Source organism: Ovis aries, chromosome 2, assembly GCF_016772045.2.
Source record: "Ovis aries strain OAR_USU_Benz2616 breed Rambouillet chromosome 2, ARS-UI_Ramb_v3.0, whole genome shotgun sequence".
NCBI classification, from domain to species: domain Eukaryota; kingdom Metazoa; phylum Chordata; class Mammalia; order Artiodactyla; family Bovidae; genus Ovis; species Ovis aries.
The window spans coordinates 7134362-7158867 of NC_056055.1; the positions used below are offsets into that span (position 1 = coordinate 7134362).

The following is a 24506-nucleotide window of genomic DNA, read 5'->3' on the forward strand; positions in this document are numbered from 1 at the left end:
TGAAACATTGACTAATATACTGGGGGACTAAAGAGAATGTCAGGGAGGCTGGAAGATACTGTGTTTGAAGGCACTGCCAATTTAATTGACAATGACGCATCATATAGTTTAAACAAATGGCAACCTAATCGATTTTCTGTGAGCACATACTGTGCGCTTGGATTAATTTACTGGATTCCACATGGATCCTAAAGGGTAGCTTTTCTTATCCCCATTATAAACAAGGAGACAGAGGCTGAAAGAGGTGAAATTAGTTGCCTAAGTATATGCAAAGGGTTACTGGTGGGTTCAATCGGAGTTTGAAACCAGACTGAAACCCACACTTTTAATCTGGACACATGCAGATTTCTTTGGGGCCCAGACAATACTGGCTGGCAAAAAAATCCCCCCTTCTCTGTCATCCCCCCAGGCTGCGGCTCTCCCCAACAGTAGAGCCCTCCAGCACTGTGGTGTCCTTGGAGTGGGTGGACGTTCAGCCAGCTATCGGGACCAAGGTTTCTGACTATATTCTGCAGCACAAGAAAGTGGACGAGTACACAGATACAGACCTCTACACGGGTAAGTAGAAAGCCCAAGGCTTCCTCTTTTGTTGAGATGGTGTGACAGAGGAGGGCAACTGGGATTATCTAAATATCTCTGCACTCTTGGTGTTTTCTGAACTGAGAAGGCATCGGGAAGCATCATTGTTTGGTGTCTGTGACCTCGTGCCCACACCTGTGTGCTTTTTTGGTGTGACTTTCGGCAGGGGAAGGTAGCAATTTGTACTTGGAAAGAATTTGCTGAGTCTCTAAGTTGGATCCTCAAAGTCGTATACTGAAGTGTTAGTTAATTCAAACAAGGATTTGACCTTTTCTACTTGGAAAGGTCTACAGGTTACCTTTTTTGAAGACCTTGATCTGTAAATATATTATCTCTGGGACTGAGATAAAGACGTTCAAAGGAGTCCCGTTTCCACTGTGATGTACTGAGATAGTTGTCTTCCGTGTTGGGGAAGAGGATATGGAAATCCTCCAGACCTGCTGGAGAAGATGGGAAACGTGGCTCTTGAGGGCTTTGTGGCTAGTGGTTCAGTTGTCTCCGAATCTTTGTGACCTTTCTGTCCCTGGGATTCTCCAGGCAAGAAGACTGGAGTGGGTTGCCCTTTCCCCCTCTAGGCCCGAGTGCTTTGAGTATTCTTAAAGAATGTACAAGAGGCTGCTCCATCCTGAAGGTGGATCTGCAGGGCTGGTCTGGCGTAGGGCAGGCAGGGAGCCTGGGTCTGTGGGAGCTGGACTTGAGGCTGGGCCGTGAGAGCAGGCCTGGCGCTGGTGAGTGTCAGGGGCCTGGGGCCGTGGGAGCCAGCCTGGTTCTGGGGTGGGTCAAAATCTGGAGTTGGTGCTAGCTGACCTCATGCTGGGCCCAGATGGAACCCGGGGTTCAAGGATAGATCGCCTGGGGGCCTTTGGAGCTGGCAGGTGCCAAGGTGGCATGGGGGCCTGGGTTCAGGGGAGCCCACAGGGAGCCTAGTGCTACAGAAGCTGCAGGGGCCTTGGAGCCAATAGCTGCTGGGTTGAGCCAGGGGCCTGGATCCACACAGGCATCTGCTGGGAGCCGCCTGCCGCCATGAGAGCTGACTCTGGAGTGCAGGTGGAGTGGGCCTCAGTTTTCTCTTTCCTTCCATAGGGATGGTTCTCTCTCTGCACTGGGCTGCTCAGGCCTGGGGAAGAGGTTATAGAAGTAACATGAATCTGTCTTTCTGACCCTTCTCAAAGCTTTTTTTTTTTTTTTTGGTTACTTTCGTGCTTCACCTGGGAGCAACAATCTCTATTTACCTGAGTTCTTGTGAGTCTATTTCTGTGCATGGACAATTATTCAAATTGATATTTCAGATCAAATTGTCCCCACAGTGCTGTGATTCAGATGGATGGGTTCAAATCATTTTTCGGTAGAGGTGGTTAGAAGGATGATGGGGGTATTGGGGGTAGGGGGAGAGAGGCAAGTGTTAACAATTCTTAGGTGACTGTTTTGCTGATAGTAGTTACTGAACAATTACCAAGTCTATTTTGATAGATCAAGTCATGAATACCAGAGAGGTCTGTGACCTTTCCAAAGTCTCACAACTGGTCTGTCTTGCTCCCAACACAACGCTTGTATCTTTATTTATTAAATTTGATGGTAAAAAGCTGAATGCTAGTTTGCTGCTTTGCTTTAATTAGAAAATGAATATTGAATTATGTGTGTCATAGTTTATGTTTTTTAGTTTGCTAATATGGTAAATTATATTGATACAACTTCAAACGATTGGGAAAAAAAAAAAAAAAAAAGCCTTGCATTCCTGGAATGAATCCCACACGGTCTTTTTTATATATTGTTGTATTTGTTGTGTTAAACTTTTATTTAGATTTTTGTATTCTTGTTTGCGAGGGTTTAATCAGTATTTTCTTATAATCCTTGTGTCTTTGTTGCTGTCAGCATAACTCTGGGCTCTCAAAAAAAATTGCAAGACACTTTCTTCTTTTTCATTTTCTCAAAGAGTTTGAGTAGAATCAGAGTTTGGGTGATAAAGGTTTAAAAATTGTTTGATAGAATTCACAAGTGAAATAATCTGAGCTTGGAACTTTCCTTGGTTTAAATTACTAATTTAATTCTCTGATAGATATAGGGCTACTGAGGCTATGTATTTCTTCTTAGCTGATTTTGGTACCTTGTGTGTTTTAAAGGATTTATCCAGGTCATGTAAATTATAAAACTTACTGGAAAAAAAAAAACTTGTTAGTGATATTCTGTTATTATTTTTAATATTTATGGAATTTATAGTGATGCCAATCTCTTAATCTTGATATTGGTAATTTCTTTCATCTCTCCATGGGATTTTTCAGGGAAGAATAAGGGAGTGGGTTGCCATTTCCTACTCCAGGGGATCTTCCCCACCCAGGAATCAGGCCTGTGTCTCCTACGTCTCCTGCATTAGCAGGCAGATTCTTCACCACTGAGCCACCTGGGAATCCCTATGTTCTTAAAGAATCAGCTTTAATTTCACCTATTTTCACTATTATTATTTTTCATCTCATTGATTTCTACTCTGATCTTTGTTGTGTTTTTGTTTTTTCCCTTTTGCTTATTTTGGATTTTATTTGTTCCTATTTTTGTTGTTGTTATTTTTTAACTTGGTAGCTGAAGTTGTTGATTTGAGATTTTTCTTGTAAGACATTCTAATTTAGTTTTCTTTTTTTGACCCATGGACTCTTTAGATGCATGTTACTTAATTTCCAAATATTTGGAGCCTTTTTAGATATCTTTCTCCTCGAGTTTTAATTTGATTATATTATGTCAGAGTACACACTTTTGATGACTTTAATCTTTAATTTTTCTATGTTATTTTATAGTGGAGTAGGGTTGATTAACAAGTTGTGCTTTAGGTATACAGCAAAGCCATTCAGTTATACCTATGTTCAAGCTCTTTGCCCGTTTAGGTTATTACAAAATACTGGGTAGAGTTCCCTGTGTCATGCACGAGGTCCTTGTTGATTATCTGTTTTAAAATAGCAGTGTATACATGTCAGTTCCAAATTCCCAGTCTTTTCCTCTCTCTGATCCTTCCCCCCATAGCCAAAATTTCGTCTCTGTTTCTGTTTTGCTAATCAGTTCATTTGTGTTGTTTTTTGTTTAGGTTCCGCATATAAATGATATCATATACTGTTTATCTTTGTCTGACTTCACTTAGTATGATAAAATCCAGGTCCATTCGTGTCGCTGCAAATGCATTATTTCATTTTTAATGCCTTAGTAATATTCCATTGTATATATGTATCTCTTTTTTTTAAAATCCATTTCTCAGTTGATGGACATGTAGATTGCTTCCATGTCTTGGCTATTGTAAATAGTGCAGCAATGAATATTGAGGTGTGTGTATCTTTTTGAATTATGATTTTCTCTGAATCAATGCCCAGAAGTGGAATTGCTGGATCATTTAAAATTTATTGAGACTGACTTTATGGTACCAAATTTGGTCTATTATTGTTTTCAGTGTCCAGTTTAAAATCATGTCGACCCTTCTATTTATCAATGAGTTTTTCTGTGGATACTAGTTAGATCAAATTTGTTGACTGTGATTTTCAAGTCTTCTGAATTCTTTCTGATTTTCTGTCTTCTTACTGTTCAGTACTTGAAAGTGTAGTATTGAAACCTCTGATGATGATTGTGGATACATCTATATATTTATCCTTATAGTTCTATCAGTTTTTACTTTATGCATTTTGAAGCTCTTATTCACTGAATAAACATTTAGAAGTTTTATATCCTCATGATGAATTGATCCCTTTATTATTATGAAATGGTTGTCTGTATCCCTTCCTCCTTTGTCATATAATAGATTAGAAGAACATCAATGCATGAGTTTATCTCTGGCTTTTCTATCTTCCCTTGAGTCACATTTTTGTGTTTATGCCAGTACCATACTGTCTTGATTACAGTAACTTTTTAGTGTAGCCTGAGCTCAGGGAGCACGGTTCCTTCAGCTCCTTTTTTCTTTCTGAAGATCGCTTTGGTTATTTGGAGTCTTTTGTGTTTCCATACAAATGTTTAAAAAAAAATGTTCTGATTCTGTGAAAAATGCCTTTGGTAACTTGACAGGGATTGCACTGAATCTGTAGATTGCTTTGAGAATGATTATAGTCATTTTCACAGAATTGACTCTTCTGTGGTATATGTCCATTTGTTTGTGTTGCCTTTGATTTCTTTCATCAGTATCATAGTTTTCTGAGTATAGGTCTTTTGCCTCTGTAAGCAGGTTTATTCCTAGGTATTTTATTCTTTTTCTTGCAGTAGAGATGGGATTGTTTACTTAATTACTCTTTCTTTTTTAAATTACTCTTTTTGTATTTCTTTGTTCCTGCATAGGGATGTACGATACGTCTGTGTATTAATTTTGTATCCTACAACTTTGCAATGCTCATTGATTAGCTCTAGTAGTTTTCTGGTGACATCTTTAGGATTTTTTATGTACAGTATCATGTCATCTGCAAGCAGTGACTATTTTACTTCTTCTTTTCAAATTTGGATTTTATTTATTTCTTTTCTTCTCTTTTTGGCCTGGCTAGGAATTCCAAAACAATGTTGAATAAAAATAGCAAGACTGAACATCCTTATCTTATTCTTGATCTTGGAGGAGATGCTTTCAGTTTTTCACCGTTGAGAATTATGTTTGCTGTGGATTTGTCCTATATGACCTTTATTATGCTGACGTAGATTCCCTCTGTGCCCACTCTCTGAAGAGTTTTTATCATAAATGGGTGTTGAATTTTGTCAAAAGCTTTTTTTTTTCATCTATTGAGATGATCATATGGTTTTTATTAATCAGTTATGGTTGGTAGAATTTGTGCTTGAAACCATCTGGTCCTGGACTTTTGTTTACTGGAAGACTTTTAATCATAGCTTTAATTTCATTACTTGTGATTGGTCTTTTCATATTTTATATTTCTTCCTGGTTCAGTCTTGGAAGGTTGTTCCTTTCTAAGAATTTGTCCATTTCTTCCAGGTTGCTCAGTTTTTTGGCATATAATTGCTTGTAGTAGTCTCTTATGATCCTTGTATTTCTATGGTGTCAGTTGTAATTTTTCTTTCATTTCTAATTTTATTGATTTGAGTATTCTCCCTTTTCTTCTTGATGAATTTGGCTAAAGGTTTATCGATTTTGTTTATTTTCTCAAAGAGTCAGCTTTTAGTTTCATTGATCTTTGCTATTGTTTTCTTCATTTCTATTTCATTTATTTCTGCTTTTATCTTTATGATTTCTTCCCTTCAACTAACTTTTTTTTTCATTCTGTTGATGCTGATGTTCTTTCTGTAATTGCTTTAGATATAATGTTATATAGTTTATTTGAGATATTTCTTGTTCTGAAGGTGGGATTGTATTGCTATAAACCTCGCTCTTAGAATAACTTTTGCTATATCCCATAGGTTTTGAGTCACCACATTCTCACTGTCATCTGTTTCTGGGTATTTCTGATTTCTTCTTTGATTTCCTCAGTGATCCATTGGCCATTCAGTAGCATATTGCTTAGCTCCCATGTGTTTGTGGTTTTTTACAGTTTTTCTTTTGTTCCCCCATAATTGATTCCTAATCTCATAGTGCTGTGGCCGAAAGAAAAGATGCTTGATACAATTTCAGTTGTCTTAAGTTTACCAAGGTTTAGTTCATGACCCAAGATGTGATCTATCTTGGAGAATGTTCCATGTTCTCTTGAATAGAAAGTGTATTCTGTTGCTTTTGGATGGAATGTCCTATCAGTTCAGTTCAGTCGCTCAGTCATGTCCGACTCTTTGCAACCCCATGAATTGCAGCACGCCAGGCCTCCCTGTCCATCACCAACTCCCAGAGTTCACTCAGACTCACGTCCATTGAGTCAGTGATGCCATCCAGCCATCTCATCCTCTGTCGTCCCCTTCTCCTCCTGCCCCCAATCCCTCCCAGCATCAGTCTTTTCCAATGAGTCAACTCTTCGCATGAGGTGGCCAGAGTACTGGAGTTTCAGCTTCAGCATCATTCCTTCCGAAGAAATCCCAGGGCTGATCTCCTTCAGAATGGACTGGTTGGATCTCCTTGCAGTCCAAGCGACTCTCAAGAGTCTTCTCCAACACCACAGTTCAAAAGCATCAATTCTTCAGTGCTCAGCCTTCTTCTCACAGTCCAGCTCTCTCACATCCATACATGACTACTGGAAAAAGGTGTCAATTAAATCTACCTGGTCTAATGTGTAATTTAAGTCTTGTGTTCCCTTATTAATTATTTGTCTGTATATCTGTCCATTGGAGAAAATGGAGTGTTAAAGTCCAGTTTTTGTTTTTATGGCTGTTAGCATTTGCCATATGTATTGAGGTTCTTCTGTGTTGGGTGCATAAATATTAACAATTGTTATATCATCTTGGATTGATCCCTTAATCATTATGTTCTGGCCTTCCTTGTCTCTTGTAACAGTCTTTGTTTTTGTCTGATATGAGTACTGCTACTCCAGCTTTCTTTTGATTTCCATTTGCATGGAATATCTTTTTTTATCCCCTCTATCTTCTTTCTGTTCAGTTCAGTCACTAAGTCGTGTCTGACTCTTTGCCACCCCATGAATCACAGCACGCCAGGCCTCCCTGTCCTTCACCAACTCCCGGAGTCTATCCAAACCCATGTCCATTGAGTCAGTGATGCCATCCAGCCATCTCATCCTCTGTCATCCCCTTCTCCTCCTGCCCCAAGTCCTTCCCAGCATTAGGGTCTTTTCAAATGAGTCAGCTCTTTGCAATAGGCAGCCAAAGTATTGGAGTTTCAGTTTCAACATCAGTCCTTCCAATGAACATCCAGGACTGATCTCCTTTAGGATGGACTGATTGGATCTCCTGGCAGTCCAAGGGACTCTCAAGAGTCTTCTCCAACACCACAGTTCAAAAGCATCAATTCTTTGGTACTCAGCTTTCTTTATAGTCCAACTTTCACATCTATACATGACCACTGGAAAAACCATAGCCTTGACTAGATGGACCTTTGATGGCAAAGTAATGTCTCTGCTTTTAAATATGCTATCTAGGTTGGCCATAACTTTTCTTCCGAGGAGTAAGCGTCTTTTAAATTCATGGCTGCAATCACCATCTGCAGTGATTTTGGAGCCCAAAAAAATAAAGTCTGACACTGTTTCCCCATCTATTTCCCATGAAGTGATGGGACCAGATGCCATGATCTTCGTTTTCTGAATGTTGAGCTTTAAGCCAGCTTTTTCACTCTCCTTCACTTTCATCAAGAGGCATTTTAGTTCCTCTTCACTTTCTGTCATAAGAATGGTGTCGTCTGCATACCTGAGGTTATTGATATTTCTCCCGGCAATCTTGATTCCAGCTTGTGCTTCTTCCAGCCCAGTGTTTCTCATGATGTACTCTGCATAGAAGTTAAATAAGCAGGGTGACAATATCTTCTTTAATTGATTTCCATTTTGTTTCTTTTGTTGACTTATTATAGTTATAACTGTCTTTTCTTTTATTAGTGATTACTTGAAGGTTGATACACTCATATTTAATATATCACAATGTGCCATCAAGTGCTATTATAGCACTTTATATACAGTAGAGGAACCTTATATGTGTACTTTCGTTTCTCTCCTCCAAGTCTTTATCTTGTATTGTCATACATTTTACTCATATAAAGATGATTCATAATTCATTGTTACTTTCCTTAAAAAGTAAATTACCCTTTAAATATATTAAATTAATAAAATTAGTTTTATGTGTTTATTCATGTACTTACTTTTTTGATGCTCTTCATTCTTTTATATGCATCCATGTTTTCATATGATTTTATTATCTTTCTTCCTGAAAGATATCTTTTATTATTTTTATATTTCAGGTCTGTTAATGATGAATTCATTGTTCCTTTTTTTTTTAAAGCTGTTACTGCTGGATCTTGTATTCTAGACTGACATACTTTTCTTTCTGTAATTTAAAGATGTTGCTCCTATATCTTGCTTAAATTATTTGTAGTGAGAAATCTCTTTTATTTCTGTTTTTGGTCACCGGTATAAACATACTCCCCTCCCCCTGGCTGCTTCTAAGGTTTTTTCTTTACTATTGGCTTTGAGCAATTTATTATGTTTGAGTTTTATTAAGCTTTTTAGATCTATGGGTTTAAAGTATTATCCCATCTGGAAAATTGGGGGCCATTATTCTTCCTGTTTTCCATCTTTTTTCTCCTTCAGTGACTCTAATAATAAATGTATTTAGTCACTTGAAATTGTTGTTTATCTCACTGATGCTCTTTTCATTTTAAAAAATTATTTATTTTTTGTTTGTTTCATTTTGAATGGTGTTTAGTGCTGTGTCTTTAGTGTTTCCTGCAAAATCTAATCTACTGTTAATCTATGCAGTGAATTTTTTTTTTTCTTTAACTCAGACATTGTAATTTTCATCTTAGGAAGTTCAGTTTGAATTTGGCTAGTGTATTTATTTCTTAACCTTTTTGATTTATGGAAGAGAGTTATAATAATGGCTTTGATGTTCTTGTTTCATAATTTTCACATCTGGGTAAGCTCTGGGTCAGTTTAAATGGGCTGATTTATCTCCTTATTATGTATTGAATTCCCTTGTTCTTTGTATGCAGGTAGTTTTTGGTTGGATGCCAGGCATTGTGATACTTGCCTTGTTTGGTGCTGGATATTTTGTATTCCTATAAATATTTTTGAATTCTATTCTGAGACACAGTTAACTTACTTGGAAATAGTTTGATTCTTTTTGGCCTTGCTTTTGGGCTTTGTTAGATGGAACCAGAGCAGTGTTTAGTCTAGGCTAGTAATTCCCTACTACTGAGGCAAGTCTCTTCTATGTATTCTACACAGTGACCCATGAATTGTGACATTTTCCTGTGTAACTGGGAGGAATAAGCACTATTCTGGCCCCTCTATGAGCAATGGGCCTTGTTCTATCTAACCCTCTTGGTTTGGTAGGCTCCTTACAAACATCCATCAACCAGTATTCTGATGAGTATTGAAAGATCTCTTAAATTTTGAGAACGATCTCTTAAAATTTTCTTTCTGTGAAACTGTCTTCTTTCTCTTATTCTATTCTATAAGCTCTTGATTTTTTGGTCTTCCCAGAATGAGAACTCTGTCTTCTTCATTTAGGGAGTCTACCAGTTATCCCCTTGCTGTGGCCTAGAAACTCCCTAAAGGCAGGAATCTGGGGGAGTTTTAGGGCTCACAGAATTTGTTTTCCATATTTCAATATCTCTGGCCTCCGGTGCCATATTTTCAGTTTGCAAACTCATTTTCTTTTCTTTAAAAAAAAAAATTAACATTTCAAGCAGTAGGGTAAATAAATCCAGTCTCTATGTCACCATCTAGTCCAGAAATGGAAATCTCAGATTCTTTCCTCTGATTGTTTAGGAACCAGTGTTCTTACCTAGGAGTTTTTTTTTTTTTTTTCCTTTTGATAGAGATAAAATTTTTAGTTACATGATCTGGGAGCACTCTACAGATATTACCCCTCCTTTTCCCTGCTACCCTTCATAAGTTTGAAGATAATGACAGAGCTGCCACCATCTTCTCAGGTTCTTCTAATTCTTCCTTGTGTTGCTGCTGCTGCCTCTAAGTCGCTTCAACCGTGTCCGACTCTGTGCGACTCCATACATGGCAGCCCACTAGGCTCCTCTGTCCCTGGGATTCTCCAGGCAAGAACACTGGAGTGAATTGCCATTTCCTTCTCCAATGCGTGAAAGTGAAGTCGCTCAGTCGTGTCCGACTCTTAGCGACCCCATGGACTGCAGCCTACCAGGCGCCTCCATCCATGGGATTTTCCAGGCAAGAGTACTAGAGGGGGGTGCCATTGCCTTCTCCACTTCCTTGTGCTCAGTTCAGTTCAGTTCAGTCGCTCAGTCGTGTCTGACTCTTTGTGACCCCATGAATCGCAACACGTCAGGCCTCCCTGTCCATCACCAACTCCTGGAGTTCATTTAGACTCCGGTCCATCGAGTCAGTGATACCATCCAGCGATCTCATCCTCTGTCGTCCCCTTCTCCTCCCGCCCCCAATCCCTCCAAGCATCAGAGTCTTTTCCAATGAGTCAACTCTTTGCATGAGGTGACCAAAGTACTGGAGTTTCAGCTTTAGCGTCATTCCTTCCAAGGAAATCCCAGGGTTAATCTTCTTCAGAATGGACTGGTTGGATCTCCTTGCAGTCCAAGGGACTCTCAAGAGTCTTCTCCAACACCACAGTTCAAAAGCATCAATTCTTCGGCGCTCAGCCTTCTTCACAGTCCAACTCTCACATCCATACGTGACCACAGGAAAAACCATAGCCTTGACTAGACAGACCTTAGTCGGCAAAGTAATGTCTCTGCTTTTGAATATGCTATCTAGGTTGGTCATAGCTTTTCTTCCAAGGAGTAAGCGTCTTTTAATTTCATGGCTGCAGTCACCATCTGCAGTGATGTTGGAGCCCAAAAAAAGGAAGTCTGACACTGTTTCCACTATTTCCCCATCTATTTCCCATGAAGTGATGGGACCAGATGCCATGATCTTCATTTTCTGAATGTTGAGCTTTAAGCCAGCTTTTTCACTCTCCACTTTCACTTTCATCAAGAGGCTTTTTAGTTCCTCTTCACTTTCTGCTATAAGGGTGGTGTCATCTGCATATCTGAGGTTATTGATATTTCTCCCGGCAATCTTGATTCCAGCTTGTGTTTCTTCCAGTCCAGCATTTCTCATGATGTACTCTGCATATAAGTTAAATAAGCAAGGTGACAATATACAGCCTTGAGGTACTTCTTTTCCTATTTGGAACCAGTCTGTTGTCCCATGTCCACTTCTAACTGTTGCTTCCTGACCTGCATACAGATTTCTCAAGAGGCAGGTTAGGTGGTCTGGTATTCCCATCTCTTTCAGAATTTTCCGCAATTTATTGTGATCCACATAGTCAAAGGCTTTGGCACAGTCAATAAAGCAGAAATACATGTTTTTCTGGAACTCTCTTGCTTTTTCCATGATCCAGCAGATGTTGGCAATTTGATCTCTGGTTCCTCTGCCTTTTCTAAAACCAGCTTGAACATCAGGAAGTTCACGGTTCACGTATTGCTGAAGCCTGGCTTGGAGAATTTTGAGCGTTACTTTACTAGCATGTGAGATGAGTGCAATTGTGAAATAGTTTGAGCATTCTTTGGCATTGCCTTTCTTTGGGATTGGAATGAAAACTGACCTTTTCCAGTCCTGTGGCCACTGCTGAGTTTTCCAAGTTTGCTGGCATATTGAGTGCATCACTTTCACAGCATCATCTTTCAGGATTTGAAATAGCTCAACTGGAATTCCATCACCTCCCCTAGCTTTGTTCGTAGTGATGCTTTCTAAGGTCCACTTGACTTCACATTCTGGGATGTCTGGCTCTAGATTAGAGATCACACCATCATGATTATCTGCGTCGTGAAGATCTTTTCTGTACAGTTCTTCTACTTGACCTTAATTCTCTCCACCATCCAATTCTTGAATTTTTCAGGAACAGTTGTCTTTAAAGAAGCAAGATGATGACTCTTATGTCTTTGTAATTTGCTATCCTTCCACAGAACCTGACATACATAGATGTTTAATGTTCACTAAATTGAATTGTATGTGGGTAGGTATATACATGTCTTAAGTTTTCAATTCTGATGTTACTTCCTTGAGTGCTGTGTGGTCTTATAAAGTCCTAGAGACTAGCTGAGTACCTCATAATCCTAAAATGTGTCATGATTAATTGATGCCAAAGATGATTGGCAGTGGATATCTGAAGCAGAAATCTTATCTGTTTATCTCCATGCCACTTTTACTATATCTCAACAATCTCAAAGGTCAAGTCGGACCAGTTTTAACAACTTCCGTCTACTTTATTGAGCTTTATCTTAGGGAATGCAAGGCTAATTAAGGAGCTTGGGCTTCTTTATTTTTTGAAAACCTAGCTTCTGCTTTCAGTTCCCATAACTTCTCATTGACAAATCAAGAGCCAGTCAACATCCTTTCTGCATCTCAGGTTCCCTATCTGTGGAATGGGATAGCTACTAGCTACTTTGAGGGTCAAATGTAACACAGTTCTTGGGACATGGGAAGTACTAAAAACTAGTTGCCTGTAATTTCCTTGAATTTTTTTTTTTAAAGGAAACTTCAGTGTTAGGAAGAAAATAAACAATAAAATAAGGTTTAAGGCGTGTTTTGTTGGAGCATTAGGATTACTCACACATTTGGCCAGGTGAGGCCGGAATAAGGAAATGTGGGCTTTCTCTTTGATCTCTCTGGATTTTTGCTGGCAGCCGAGTCCACTGCTGTAATTGTTTATTCACAAGCTCATGCATGCGTGTGCACAGATATACATGCACACACACATTCTTGCTCTTTCTTTCCCTCACAGGCACACACACATTCTTTATGACTGCCATCTGTTCAACACCCTTTTGAACTAGCTGTTGAAATGCTCACTCTCCCTCCCCGTCTCCCTCTCCCGCCCCCCACCCCTGGGTTTGGCGCCCGCTTTGTTTCCTTCAGAGAACCCATTGCTCTGTCCGTCCTGGGACTCCATTGGGAAAGCCAAGCATAACTAGCCTCCTGTTCCAGTTGTTTGGAGCAGAGACGGGGCTTGTTTTGGGGGGGTGGCTGAATTCCCCGCACGCTAATCTGTCATCGATATTAAAAACAGACGTCTGGTCCTCCCACGTGGCCTCATCAGAGCAATTGGCATAGGTTTGGGCCTCTTGGGCAGGGGTGGTAGATGCATGGGGGCTGGGGGCTGGAGTAAGGAGGTGGGCTGAGGCACAGGCAGATTTAATGAATCCAAACCCCATGTTTGACCTACAGAGAAAGGCTGAGGAAGGTGGGACGGTGGGGCTTGTCCAGAGGTTGCATACGGGAGTCAGTGCTAGAACGTGGGCCCTGGTTTCTGTATCTTCTCTCCCTGCCAAGTCCGCACATCTTTCCCCCAGTGATGTTACCTCTGGTGTGCATTCCTGCTGTTGAGAACAGACCAAGAAACAGACAGAAATGAGAGAACATAAAGTGTCTGTGTTTGTGGGCAGGATGGAGTGTCTGGACACCTGATGGCCGCTGAGGGCTCTGACCTAACAGAGAACGTAGCCCTTCAGGCACATTGCTTCTTTGTCCTACATGGCAGTTCTGAGAATCCCCAAACTTTAGAGCAGCAGGACCATAGGCAGTGAGTCCAGCCCCTCACTGTAAGGGCCAGAAAGGGAAAGACAAGAAGGAGAAGGGTCTCGCCCGATGGCATGCCCGCCCCCCACCACACCCCCCTGCGCTGTGTTTGGTCATCTCCGGAAATAGTTCTTTAACCTTTTAAAAATCAGAGACTTCTCTCTCTCACCGTGAGGTTCCCAGCTTCCAGCTTTTGGTTTGTAGTTCAGGGCTGGAAAGCCAGCTGGCTCTGTTGGGCTGCACAGCAACCAGGCAGCAGGCCGTCTCCACCACCCCCCACATCTCTTCGTGAAAGGCAGCAGCATCTGGAGCTGGTCTGTGCCCCTTTCTGTGCTGGCATCCGGGAGCCTGATGGGCTGCTCCAGCACCAGGCTCTCCTCCCAGCTCTCCCCTCTTATCTCTGTGTCTCCCCTCCTCTAACCTCTAGGTCTCTCTCTCCTTCCTTCCTTCCTTTTTGTTCTCTCTGTATGTATGTCCCTCTAGGCATCTGTCTCTCTGCTCTTTTTTTTTTTTTTAACTTCATGTCACCTTTGATCTATGTCTCAGTCTATCTTTTCCTATCTTTACCTCTTCAATCCGCTTAGGCATGAGCTGCTAATCTGGTTTCGTGTAGAACTGAGTCAGGGACAGTGTCCTGAATGGTCAGAAGACGTCTCTATCTACCCCAACCCCGTTCTCTCTTCCCTCCTGTTTCCATCAAGCCTCGTCTACAGCAGAAAGGACACCCCTACACACACCCTCTCTCCCTCTCCACCCCCTCCACCCCAGCATCCCTTCTTAGACCTCAGATTTCTGACCTTGTCAAGCGAAGGGGAGCAGTTATGGAGGCGAATTGTCTGGGGAATCAACTCAAGGCAGAGGACCACCAGGCCCCCAGCCCCCAGTAGCCAAGGGGACGGTGGCGGCAGGGCTGTGATGGAGCGATTGCATCGGAGCTGTTTATGAAATACCGTAGGAATTACTCATAGCTCCTCGAGCAGCGCAGGCCGTGGCTGAGCTGTACCCTTTGTCTGAGAAGCCAGAGGGGCCCTCACCCGCCTGCTGTCTGCTGCCCTGGACCAGCTTGAGGGAGGTGATGTCATTGGAGCCCAGGCCCCGCTCCCCCAGCTCGAGTGGAGGCGGGTGAGGGAAATATGTGTTACAGGGCGAGGTACAAAGCAGCATGGCTGCAAACATCTGGAACTGATCTCAGGTCCTCAGAAAATGTTTCTGTCACTCTAGCCGCTCTCAGGGTGAGAGGTTTCTCAAGTCAAGGGCCTCCAAAGGGAAAAGGTACTTGGAGGGTCTTAATTCTCTCCATTCCCACATGCCACCCAGCCTGCCTTCTATATCACAGGGTGGGGTTTTTTTTTTTTTTTAAACCAGTTCACAAAGCACACTCATCTGTTTCATTCGTGTATATGGAACTCTTACTATGGTTCAGATGCTACAGAGCATGGTGGGCATGGAATAGGAGCAAGACAGGCCTGATTCCCACTCTCGTGGAGTTTACGTGTCCACTGGGAGATAGATGGGACTTTCCAGGTGGTGCTAGTGGCAAAGAATCCACCTGCCAATACAGGAGACACGAGAGATGCGACTTCAGTCCCTAGGTCAGGAAGATCCCTGGTGGAGAAGATGGCAACCTGCCCCAGTGTTCTTGCCTGGAAAATTCCGCAGACAGAGGAGCCTGGCGGGCTACAGTCCATGGGGTCGCAGAGTTGGCTGCTCCTGAGCACACATGGGTTTTGGGTTTTAGGAGATAGATAACAATTTAGCAAGAAATTAGGCTAAGCATGGTTGGTGATGAGACAAGTTGGGTACTGTAAGTGCACAGATTAGAGGATTCTAACTCAGTTTAGTGCTGTCAGTAAAGGCTACACAGGAAGTGAGTTCAAGATCCTGCTCCCACTAGTTGATCATACTGGTTAAACCTCACTTAAGAATACCAGCTCCTATGTAGGACTCACCCTCTGGCTGAAAAGACTGCTCTTCTAGTGTCTTTTTCTCCCCAAGGCCACGTGTCACCTTGCTTGACATTTGAAGCAACTTTGCGTCACCCACCATAGATACAAAGAGAAGAAAGGTTAGCTTTCCCTCTGTTCTCTCTAGAACCTCCTTCCAGGCCAGAGAAGAATTAGGATATGCAAGTGCCTACCTCCCATTCAAAGACATTTTAGGATTCAGTCCATCCTGCCTTATGACCCTAAAATGCAGTCATCCACCCCACAAGATAAAATCAAATATCATCCAGTGTCCATCTTCTTTCCTTAACTGAAACTGATGCTGTAAGCATCGGTGCTGGCTTGGAGTTTTCTCTTCCTCCATCTGTATTCTACTCGGTAGATGTTCAAGTCCTCCTGGGTTCCCTGCCCCAGCAGCGCTGTCTCTCCCTTCTTAATCTGCTCGTCTCCAGTGAGCTTACCCCGAGTGCCCCTCAGCCACCTGCTGCCAATTCACACCCTGGAGTTGTCCTCATGTGACGCTGTTGTCCCATCAAAAATCATTAGCTCCAGTATCCCACCCTCTGACCATTGTCTTTTATCTTGTCTGATTTTTGATCACTCATAACTACCACATCTTTTAACTCAATTTGATTTCCCATTCCTCGGTATCACTGTTCTATCTCCATCCATCGGTTTCAGCTTTTTTTAAAGTCACCACCCTATCCATGTGAAATGGATTGCGTGTTTATGTCCCCCTAAAATCCATATGTTGAAACCTTAACCCCTGATAGTATTAAGAGATGGGAGGTTTGGGCAGTGATAAGGTCATGAGGCAGGGCCTTCATAATTGGATCAATGTCCTTTAAAATGACATCCCAGAGAAATTCCTCACTCTTCCACCATGAAGTTACAGTCAGGAGAAGGCTGTCTATGAGGAGTGTACCCCAAATCTGCTGATGCTTTGATCTTGGACTTCCCAGCCTCCAGAACTATGAGAAATACATTTCTGTTGCTTATGAGCTACCCATCATGATGTTTTGTTACAGCAACCCAGATGGACTGAGGCATCACGGCAGAGCTCATGGCTCATAATTTAATCCCTGTTCTCAACCAGCTCCTGACCTCTTTTGCCTCTCTGGTCTTCAGCTGCTTTGCTTGGCCAAACACCTACATTGGATGCATGTCACAGCTCTCCATCTTCTCCTCTGCTAATACATACTTCAAACAGCCAGAGAAAAGGACGCAGCTGGGGATACTTGGCACCAGTGTATCATCGGTCACCAGTGTCAGCCTGGTTCTTCATGCTACCAGGCAACCCTACTAGACTTCTATCAATTTGCTTTCTGTTTCACCATCCTTCAGCTCATGGCAACTTATCCTTCCCCCTCTCTCAGCAAATGAGTGTGTCTCCTCATTTGCTGAGAAGATGTAAGAGTGTAGGAAGTAGGTAAACTCTCCTTAACTGTTTTGAATCCATATGCTTCTTTCTGCACATTCTTCCTCTCCTGATGCAGGGCGGGAGGCTCTCTTTTCCTCTGCAAGGTTAATCCTTGCATTGCACTGTTTCCTGTGCCTACTAACTTCCTAGGAAACTTGATGCATCAGTTATCTCCCTATATTCTCTGTTTCCAACCTCTCCTTTAGTTTCTGATCTCTCCTTCCAATATCTTTTCTTTTTCAGTTCAGTTCAGTTCAGTTGCTCAGTCGTGTCTGACTGACTGCAACCCCATGAACCGCAGCACGCCAGGCCTCCCTGTCCATCACCAACTCCCAGAGTTCACTCAGACTCACATCCAACGAGTCCGTGATGCCATCCAGCCATCTCATCCTCTGTCGTCCCCTTCTCCTCCTGCCCCCAATCCCTCCCAGCATCAAAATCTTTTCCAATGAGTCAACTCTTCACATGAGGTGGCCAAAGTACTGGAGTTTCAGCTTCAACATCATTCCCTCCAAAGAAATCCCAGGGCTGATCTCCTTCAGAATGGACTGGTTGGGTCTCCTTGCAGTCCAGGAGACTCTCAAGAGTCTTCTCCAACACCACAGTTCAAAAGCATCAATTCTTCGGCTCTCAGCTTTCTTCACAGTCCAACTCTCACATCCATACATGACCACTGGAAAAACCATAGCCTTGACTAGACAGACCTTTGTGGGCAAGGTAATGTCTCTGCTTTTCAATATGCTATCTAGGCTGGTCATAACTTTTCTTCCAAGGAGGAAGCGTTTACTGTCATTTAAATGTACTCTTATGTTTTCCTTTAAAAAAAAATTCCGCATCTTGTGCTCTATCGTGACCGTCCCACCCCTTTTCTTCATAAACACACTTGTGAGAGTAGAGTCTGCAGCGGCTGACTTCATTTCTTCACTTTCTGCTCGTTCCCTCACACCCTCTACTCTGTGCCCTGCTACCTCCAAGTTTACTGAAAGCTTTTTCTCCACAAGCATCTGTAACCTCCGTGTCATTAAATCCAATAACATTGTTTGTGGCCATAGATTTACTGTGTATCTTCAAGCATTCTACAGGCTTCACCATTCCCTTCTGAAACCTTTGTGGTTTTGTTTTTGCTGTTTCTGGGACACCAAGCGCTCCTTCCTGGTTCTTACCCCTGCCTCTGGAACTCCGCTGCAGCCTCCCTGGCAGACCCTGTCCTCCTGTCTTAAATCCTAGAGCACCTTCGATCTTGGTCTTTATCTCCTTTTGTTTTCAGTTTAAACTCTCTCTCTCTCTGGACTCACATCCACTCCCAAGGTTATACTCAATATACTCACGGCTCGTACATTTGTGTTTTCACTTCTTCCTTCTGAGTTCTCTGTCTGTATCCAACACAAGCAATTCAAGGTCAGCATGCAAAGCTGAACTCATTTCCATCTCCCCGCTAGTGTGCTCCTGACTGCCTGCTCATTCACTCTCTACAACTGGTACCTCTATGAGTTCAGTTCCTTGAAGCAAATTCCCAAGATTTAGCTCTTTTCTCTAGTTTTTCTTTATATTCAACTTATAACCGAGTTGTTTTGCTTTGATCATCATTATTCTTTCCTCCAGCTTTACTGAGATATAATTAACACACAACATTATCTCTTCAATCTATCCCTCTCTCTCTATTCTCATTGGCTGGTCTACACCACGCATCATCTCTTGCAACCGCTTTCTAATTAGTCTTCCTATTAGCCACTATTCCATCCCTTTCAGGTATCAATTCTAAAGCCAGACTCACCCTTCAAAATACAGCTTTTAGTTCCTATCCAGTGCGTAGCACAGTGCTTGGCATATCAAAAACTCTTGATAAGTATTTGATGAATAGATTTATAAATATCATTTACCTAATGTGAATCCTTTAAGAGCTTCCCATAGCTCTTATAACTAAATGAAAAAAAAATTGGCATGACCTCTAAGGTTATGAATACCGCTTTTGGTCACTTCTATCTGCTCTTGATAGATTACACAGATCTTCTTTCCCAGTTAGAACTTCTACACTCAGAGCTCAGCTTAAATTTTATCCGAATTTCTAGATGATATTGGGCCCTTTCATTGGTTATGTAAACTTTCCGCATTTAATATTCCCCTTGTGGCATCTAGCAACAGTTCTGAGGGATGTATTTTGCTTCGGGGAGGGGGAACAGGAGCGGAACGTCTGCCTTTTCTCTCTGGAATACCAGCTTCTGCAGAGTGGAGTGATGCTCATTTTCTTCATGACTCTACCCCAGTGCCTATAAAATGCCAGGATTATAGGAGGCACATAATAAAGACCTGAAGTGGGAGCGGGAAGCAGTGAGATGGAGTACAAGCTGAGAGGTATGGGAGACAGAAAGCATTCCAGGTAGAGGGAGAAGCGTCTGCAGTGACCTTAGGGTATAAAAGGGCGGCATGCTGGAGGACGCGTTGGGAGCGGTGGGAATAGAAGAGACGGCAGAAGGGTGAGATCACGGTGAGCTGTTTAGGGCATGCGCAAGAGTGAGGGTTTCAGCACCCTTGCTGCTCTATTGGAAGATGATCGGAAGGGCCTTTGAATCCATTATTTCGTTTTATCTGAAAAGTATTCCTTCCAAGTGAGAGGGAATTGTCATCTCCATTTACTGGTGAAAGAGTTGAAGATGAGGCTTGTAAAGTTGATCGTTGGAGCGCAAACCTCTAAGAAGAGTGGGGTCAAGGATTGAATGTGAGTCTTCTGACTGTTTAATCCACGTTTCTTTCCATTTCTCGCTGCTGGTGTAATACTAGCCAGAGGCAAGAAGCCCCAGGATTTGGGGAGCAGAAAGAATGGCTGACTGTTTTTTTTCCTACAGAACTTCATTGCCCTAAAAAGGATTCTGTGTGGCAGTGAGGTGTGGGCTAGGTGGCCCAGTCAGTAGGACTAGGTCTCAGCTTCTGCTGCCCACCTGGAGAGATGGCCAGCATGGAGCTGAGAGGAGGCATCAAAGAGAGTCCTAAGGTGAAAAGAGAATATGAAAAAGGCATACCTGTAAGGTCTCTCCCTCCTTCATCTGACACGGGGAGGTGGGAGAGAAGTAGATTTTCCCTCTCAGACATTATCAAGTGCCTTGAAAACGTTAATTAATTCTCTGTTACACCTCGACTATCTCTCTGTTTTCTTCCCCCCTAAGACCACTATAGATAGCTTCCTCAGCAGGCTCCTCTGCCCTTAGTCCTATCCCTGTATTCAATCTTCCTCATGCTACCAGGATCTTATCTGTCTATCCTTGCATCTCCCCAAGCATATTTCCCATATATGACTGCATTAAGAAAAAAAAAAGTCAGGACTAAACACCAGTATTTCTCAGTATTGTGAACAACCAAGGAATGATGTATGATGTGTGTGGGTGTGAGATGCCTGGTGTATAGAATATGCAGTAATCACGCATCTTCTTTCTTTTGCCCTTACCATCTTTGAAAATATACGTAATGCTCTTATCTGAAATAATTTCCCTTAAGCTATGGGTAACAAGCCAATGGCTTTTTAAAATGTTTGAATAAGTTGTCAACACTTAAAATCAGGAATATTTTTACATATTTTTAAAAATCTTTTTCTATGGAAAAAGGGTAGCTTTTGTTAACCCTGGGCCCTTCCCACATGACAGCAGGGGATAGGAGCATGTTTTAGCAGCTGCCCCCTTGAGAGAGGGCGTGCATACACTGCTTGCCGTGGTCCTCCTCTTCCAGGCTGTCTGACATCCAATCTACTGCTTTAATGTGTTAGGTGCTCTGCTCCTGTGGATATCTGAATGTGCCATCTCTAACTTGGACCAGGGACAGAGGACATCATCCCTTGAGAGTTTTGTATTCACCATTTCTTGAAATATTTTCACCTGCTTCTTGCCACAACACGGGCAGGGGGTTTGAACTGACTGTTGAATCATAACAGAAATGTCTTAAGATCACCTCAGTTTTTGAATTTTACTGTGTGCCCCACAAGACTTCTAGCTTTTTGAAGGTGTCTCTCTAGTTGATCACTGAATTCATTTGTTCATTTTCCCCAGCACACAGTATGACTTGTAGTAGAAGCATAGTGGGTAGCCATTAAAGGAGTACCCTAAGCAAACAGAGCTGAGATGCTGTGGTACACTCATTTACTCTTCCAAATAATGCCAGGGTGAAGTTACTGTTTTTATTCTAATTTCACAGAAGCGTAAGCAGGTGCAGAAGTAGCCCGCTGAGCATTATGCATCCAGAATCCTTAGATGCCACACTTCCAAGACCCTTACAGATCAGTTAAGCCAGTCTCCTCAGCTCAGATGCGGAGACTGATGCAGAAGTCAAGGAGCTCCCACTCAGTCTCCTGGTGAATTCGGACTAGCACAGAGGCAGGGTCTCCGGGGCCCACCCCAGTACTGGTCTCCCCACCATGTGCCCTTAGGAGTATCCAGGCTTGGATTTGGCCATCAATTCCATTCTAGTCTTTATAAACTTCCTGTGATTGAATTCCCTCTCCTTGAGTCATCCTGTCCTGCCTCTCAAGGGAGAGATTCTGGGTAGGGCCCTGGAGCCCTGTGAGATGAGATCAAGGAGTTATGTTCACTTGACCCCAAAGCCCTCAGGAAGAACTCAGTTACCCTGCCCTGATCTGGCCTCACCTAGACACAACTGAGCGACTGAACTGAGCTGAACTGAACTCTTGTGGTAGAAGGCAAGGGTGGAATACCCTGGAGAGAGGGAATTTGGTTATTAACCAACAGTGAAGATAGGCTTATAAGAGAATAGTAATGGGGCTTGTTGTAATTGTCTTGGAGACTGTTGACACATTTAAAAGCCTCAGGCACAGTTGGCATCAGTGATGCAGGAGAGCTTCCCAACACCTAAGAGTTCCCTGGGAGTATTCCCTCCATGATTCCCAGGGTCCTTTTAGAATCCTAGGAAATCTGGAAGAAACCATAGGGATCACAGGCAAATCTCTACCCATTATCCATCCTCTACCCTTCACATCTTACTCAGTCATTACGGATGAGGAATAAGATCAGAAGTGATTTGACTGAGGTCAAAGTTCATGAATATAATTCTGTAAGCCTAGAGGGCATATCAAGAGTCCTAAAATCATTGCTGCCCTCAGCATTGACAATTTAAGTGCCAAAGAGCTGTATCACAACGTCTGTGAATTCGGGTTCACTCATTATTTCACATCCCAGGCAGCAGTCATCCTTTAGGGGCATCTGAGTTTTGGGGAGAAAACCTCCAAGAAAGGAGCATACCATTTTCAAAGGACAGAAAAGACACAGGCATTCATGTAAGCAAATAAATTCCTTTATATAACCCTCCTTGAGCTGTATTTCCGTTATATTTGAAAAACAGAATGATACAACTCAAAGTCTTTTGCTTCCTGAGTTGACTTTTAGGAAGCCGATGCCTAACCTAACGTGTAAGGGCAGAAGTCAACACTCAACTTCTTTCTCGTCCTCAGACATATCAAACTTTGCCTCTATTTAACCTCCGCCTGGGTCAGGAAGATCCCCTGGGGAAGAAAATGGCAACCCACTCCAGTACTCTTGCCTGGAAAAATTGCATGGACGGAGGAGCCTGGTGGGCTACAATCCACGAGGTCACAAAGAGTCGGACACGACTGAGCAACTTCACTTTCTTTTTAACCTCCGCCTAGAATTTCCTGCCCCTGCTTGTTTGGATTGTTAGCACCTTCATAGCAGTTGGTTTCTTCCTGCTTTTGTTTTCTTCTTCACTTTGAGGTTTCCCTGACCACCCAGGTATACGCTCACTTCTCTGTCTCTCCTGTTGCATCCCCTGGCAGTATTGCTCTGACATCGCTTACCATTCTCTGAAATAATCTCCCTTGCTTATGTTTTTGTGTATTTATTTTTGGTTCCCCTGCTCTTGAATGTAAGCTCTATAAGGGTGAGGATGTCAATTGTCTTAATCTATGCTGTATCCCTAACACCAAAAATATGCATTGTGCTATTATCAGAACTCATGAAACCAGACAATTAAACCCACCATGAGTGGAGAAGCAGAAAAGCATCCACTATAAAGAGAGCCAAAGGGAGGATGAAGCAAGAGGGGTAGCATTTATTAAGCACCAGCTCCATACTAGAAACTTCATATGCACCATAGAAAGTGTAAAACTAATTAAAGGGAATGGGAAAGAGAACCAGTGCTTACTGAACATTTATATAGCAGGCGTCCCTATAGTATTTAATCATCAGAATCATTCTGAAAATAGCTGTTATTATCTTTATTTTACAGGACATTCAGGGGGATAGAGTCACTTTCTGAGGCATATAGAGTTGTTAAGTGACAGCGTTAGGGTTTGAACCAAATTCTTTCTCCTTCGGAAGTCTCTATTCTCTTGTCCCTATTCATAATGGCTTCCAAGCAATTCTTGAAGGGGAAAGAAATAAAATCAGCTTTTTAAATGAAAAAAAAAAAAAGAGAGAGAGAGGGTGTAATTATCAACAAAACTACATATAGTTTTTAAGGGGTTTGTTTTTGATTGGGGAAGAAGGACTTGGCATTGTTTTCACAGCACGAACCATGGGGAAGCTTAAACTCTGAGTCGCTTGGGTCATATCCTGGGCTGGGACTGAGGGTCCCCATGGTTTGTTATGCTGGGGATGGATGTGCTGGCTTTGGGTGCATGATGAATCTCACCTTTGGAAGATTACATCTGGTTTTTCTGCGGCAGCCGAGTGTCTCAGAGGAGCCCCAGGCCTGGAGCATTAAGGAGATGAGAGGTGATAGAACTGAGAGTCAATGAGTAGGCTCAACTGGCCGAACCTAAAGGGACAGCGAAACCCGCGGCAGTGAGCGGGGTTCTCCTAGTGTTCGTCACCTAGAATCAGTCACACGGACCCTTCTGTCGATGATTCTGTAGTTTATAAGTCGGAGTTTTCTCTGCGTGCCAAGTTGATACTAGTGGCTCTTATTTTTAAATTCTTTTCTAGCTGACCCATACTTATGGCCCGCATGCCATGTGCCAAAGTTGGTTTCCAGGCACTGGGGAAATGTTAGAGATGTTTCGTTGGTTCGTTAGATTCTCTGGCTCATTCGAAGTCAGACGGCCTGTATGAGTGCTGTTTTTTTGTTTTGTTTTTCTATCTTGGTTAACCTGAAAATCCTGGAAGCTTGGGAGCAGGTGGCTTACTTGACAGGAATGCACAGGAAGCGGTTGTGAAGCTGCTTGGGCAGTGACAACAGGGAAGAAGACCGACACGGGGGTGTGTTCAACAGGTCATCACCGAGGTCCCGTGGGCTCGATTCCCCGGGTACCTTCTGGGGACAGAGGCCTCCCAGAATTGCAGCCTGCTCTGGCTCCCTGCACATGCAGTTGGAAGATTGTGGTTCCGTCCACTTCTGGCTTGCCCTTTTGAGCTGAGAGTTTCCATGGCATCAATGAAGGCCTCAGGCCTGACAGCAGAAAGATACTCCTGCCCTGTCTTGAGGTGGAAGTTACTGGGCATCAGAAAGTAAGTC

General features: G+C 42.6%; 1 protein-coding gene across 3 annotated transcripts in view; it reads left to right on the plus strand.

The window, feature by feature from the left end:
• ASTN2 (astrotactin 2) overlaps positions 1-24506 on the plus strand; it is a 1032871-nt gene that overhangs the window by 861956 nt on the left and 146409 nt on the right. For all 3 annotated transcript variants that reach the window (XM_042242803.2, XM_027964073.3, XM_060410801.1), the window contains one exon: positions 410-558. In XM_042242803.2, the coding sequence (XP_042098737.1) occupies positions 410-558 (149 nt within the window). The remainder of the gene's footprint in view (positions 1-409; positions 559-24506) is intronic.